Source organism: Palaemon carinicauda, chromosome 3, assembly GCF_036898095.1.
Source record: "Palaemon carinicauda isolate YSFRI2023 chromosome 3, ASM3689809v2, whole genome shotgun sequence".
Classification (NCBI taxonomy): domain Eukaryota; kingdom Metazoa; phylum Arthropoda; class Malacostraca; order Decapoda; family Palaemonidae; genus Palaemon; species Palaemon carinicauda.
Genome location: NC_090727.1, coordinates 82,430,729 through 82,432,994, shown reverse-complemented (window position 1 = coordinate 82,432,994; position 2,266 = coordinate 82,430,729). Strand labels below are relative to the sequence as shown.

The following is a 2,266-nucleotide window of genomic DNA, read 5'->3' as shown; positions in this document are numbered from 1 at the left end:
GGTCCTGTACACCCCATCAAGGTACATAGCATACTAAACTCAGCCAGGTTTCTTCCCTCTGCAGAGCCATCCTTTTCAGTTAGTCCAAGCACCATTTCGGCTGAGGGGTTTAGCCACAAATCCATTGAGGTGGGCAGTTATTATAAACATCCTGAATTTTTTTTTTCCAAGTAGTGAACTTAAACTACTTTTTCACAAAAAAATATCCACTTTTTTTAATTTTCCATTTTGTATTTTTTTTTAGATTTTTTTAGCATTTTATTATTTTTTTTTTCAGTTTTTTTCTGTTTTTATTTTATGGGGCTTTTAATTTTTTCTACAGTTTCTATTACGTCTTCCTCCTCTTCCTCTTTTCTTATTTGCAGTCTTCCTTTCTGATTTTTGTGACGACGACTTCAAAGGACTTCTGTCCATATCCTCTTTACCGGACAACACACTGTAGTAATTATGAACAGGAACTTCATATATATCAGAATCCAATCTCTCTTCTTCCTCTGAGAACTCTTCATTACTGCTCTGCTCCTTTGAGAGATTGCTATTTTTTCTTTCTGCCTTTGAGAGCTGTCTTTTCCTATCCTCTCTCTTTGAGAGTTTTTTATTACTCCTCTTTTTATTTGAGAGCTTTCCATTATTTCTCTCTTTCTTTAATAGCTCTCTGTTATTCATCTCTTCCTTAGACACTTCACTATTACTGCTTTCTTCCTTAGACACTTCACTATTACTGCTTTCTTCCTTAGACACTTTGCCATTACTGATCTCTTCCTTTGAGAGCTTTCTTTTTCTCCTCTTTTTCTTTGGGAGTTTTTTATCACTTCTCACTGCCTTTGAATCGTCTTCAGACCGATGTTCTTCAAGAGTAAGAACTTTTTCTTCTTCCTCCTTCTCTTCCTCTACATCCTTTTCTTCTCCTCTTTGAGGAAGAACGGGCTCAGTTAGCTGTTCTTCCACTGGAAGATCGATTTCATCTTCCAGTTCATCCTCGACCTCTTGTTCAGCAGGGAGATTGATCTCTTCTTCCAGTTCATCCTCGACCTCTTGTTCAGCAGGGAGATCGATCTCTTCTTCCAGTTCATCCTACCCCTCTTGTTCAGCAGGGAGATCGATCTCATCTTCCAGTTCATTCTCGACCTCTTGTTCAGCAGGGAGATCGATCTCATCTTCCAGTTCATCCTCGACCTCCTGTTCAGCAGGGAGATCGATCTCTTCTTCCAGTTCATCCTCGACCTCTTGTTCAGCAGGGAGATCGATCTCTTCTTCCAGTTCATCCTCGACCTCTTGTTCCGCAGGAAGATCTACTTCATCTTCCAGTTCATCCTCGACCTCCTGTTCAGCAGGGAGATCGATCTCTTCTTCCAGTTCATCCTCGACCTCTTGTTCAGCAGGGAGATCGATCTCTTCTTCCAGTTCATCCTCGACCTCTTGTTCAGCAGGAAGATCGACTTCATCTTCCAGTTCATCCTCGACCTCTTGTTCCGCAGGATCTACTTCATCTTCCAGTTCATCCTCGACCTCTTGTTCCGCAGGAAGATCTACTTCATCTTCCAGTTCATCCTCGACCTCTTGTTCAGCAGGAAGATCGAATTCCTGGAAAGCTACTTCAGCTGGAAGAAATTCACCATCTTCCAGCTCTTCGGGGAATGCTTCTTCAGCTGGAAGATATTCACTATCTTCCAGCTCTTCCTGGAACATTCCTTCAGCTGGAAGAAACTCACTCTCTTCCAGCTCTTCCTGGAACATTCCTTCAGCTGGAAGAAACTCGCCCTCTTCCAGCTCTTCCTGGAACATTCCTTCAGCTGGAAGAAACTCGCCCTCTTCCAGCTCTTCCTGGAACATTCTTTCAGCTGGAAGAAACTCGCCCTCTTCCAGCTCTTCCTGGAACATTCCTTCAGCTGGAAGAAACTCGCCCTCTTCCAGCTCTTCCTGGAACATTCCTTCAGCTGGAAGAAACTCGCCCTCTTCCAGCTCTTCCTGGAACATTCCTTCAGCTGGAAGAAACTCGCCCTCTTCCAGCTCTTCCTGGAACATTCCTTCAGCTGGAAGAAACTCGCCCTCTTCCAGCTCTTCCTGGAACATTCCTTCAGCTGGAAGAAACTCACCCTCTTCCAGCTCTTCCTGGAACATTCCTTCAGCTGGAAGAAACTCACCCTCTTCCAGCTCTTCCTGGAACATTCCTTCAGCTGGAAGAAACTCATCCTCTTCCTGTGTAGTTTCTCGGATTTCCTGGAGAAGATTCTGCAAAAGCTCTTCATCTCTCACAGTCTCTCCT

The 2,266-nt window shown here is 43.7% G+C and overlaps 1 protein-coding gene across 1 annotated transcript in view; it reads right to left on the bottom strand.

Annotated features, from left to right (window-relative positions):
* Window positions 1-306: 306 nt before the first annotated feature.
* The window catches only part of LOC137632550 (nucleolar protein 58-like), a 2,370-nt gene continuing 410 nt past the window's right edge, over window positions 307-2,266 (bottom strand). Inside the window, exons 2-4 of the mRNA XM_068364529.1 lie at window positions 2,145-2,266; window positions 1,510-1,649; window positions 307-792 (exon numbers count right to left, since the gene is read on the bottom strand). The exon at window positions 2,145-2,266 is cut by the window's right edge and continues 27 nt beyond it. Coding sequence (XP_068220630.1) covers window positions 307-792; window positions 1,510-1,649; window positions 2,145-2,266 — 748 coding nt within the window. The remainder of the gene's footprint in view (window positions 793-1,509; window positions 1,650-2,144) is intronic.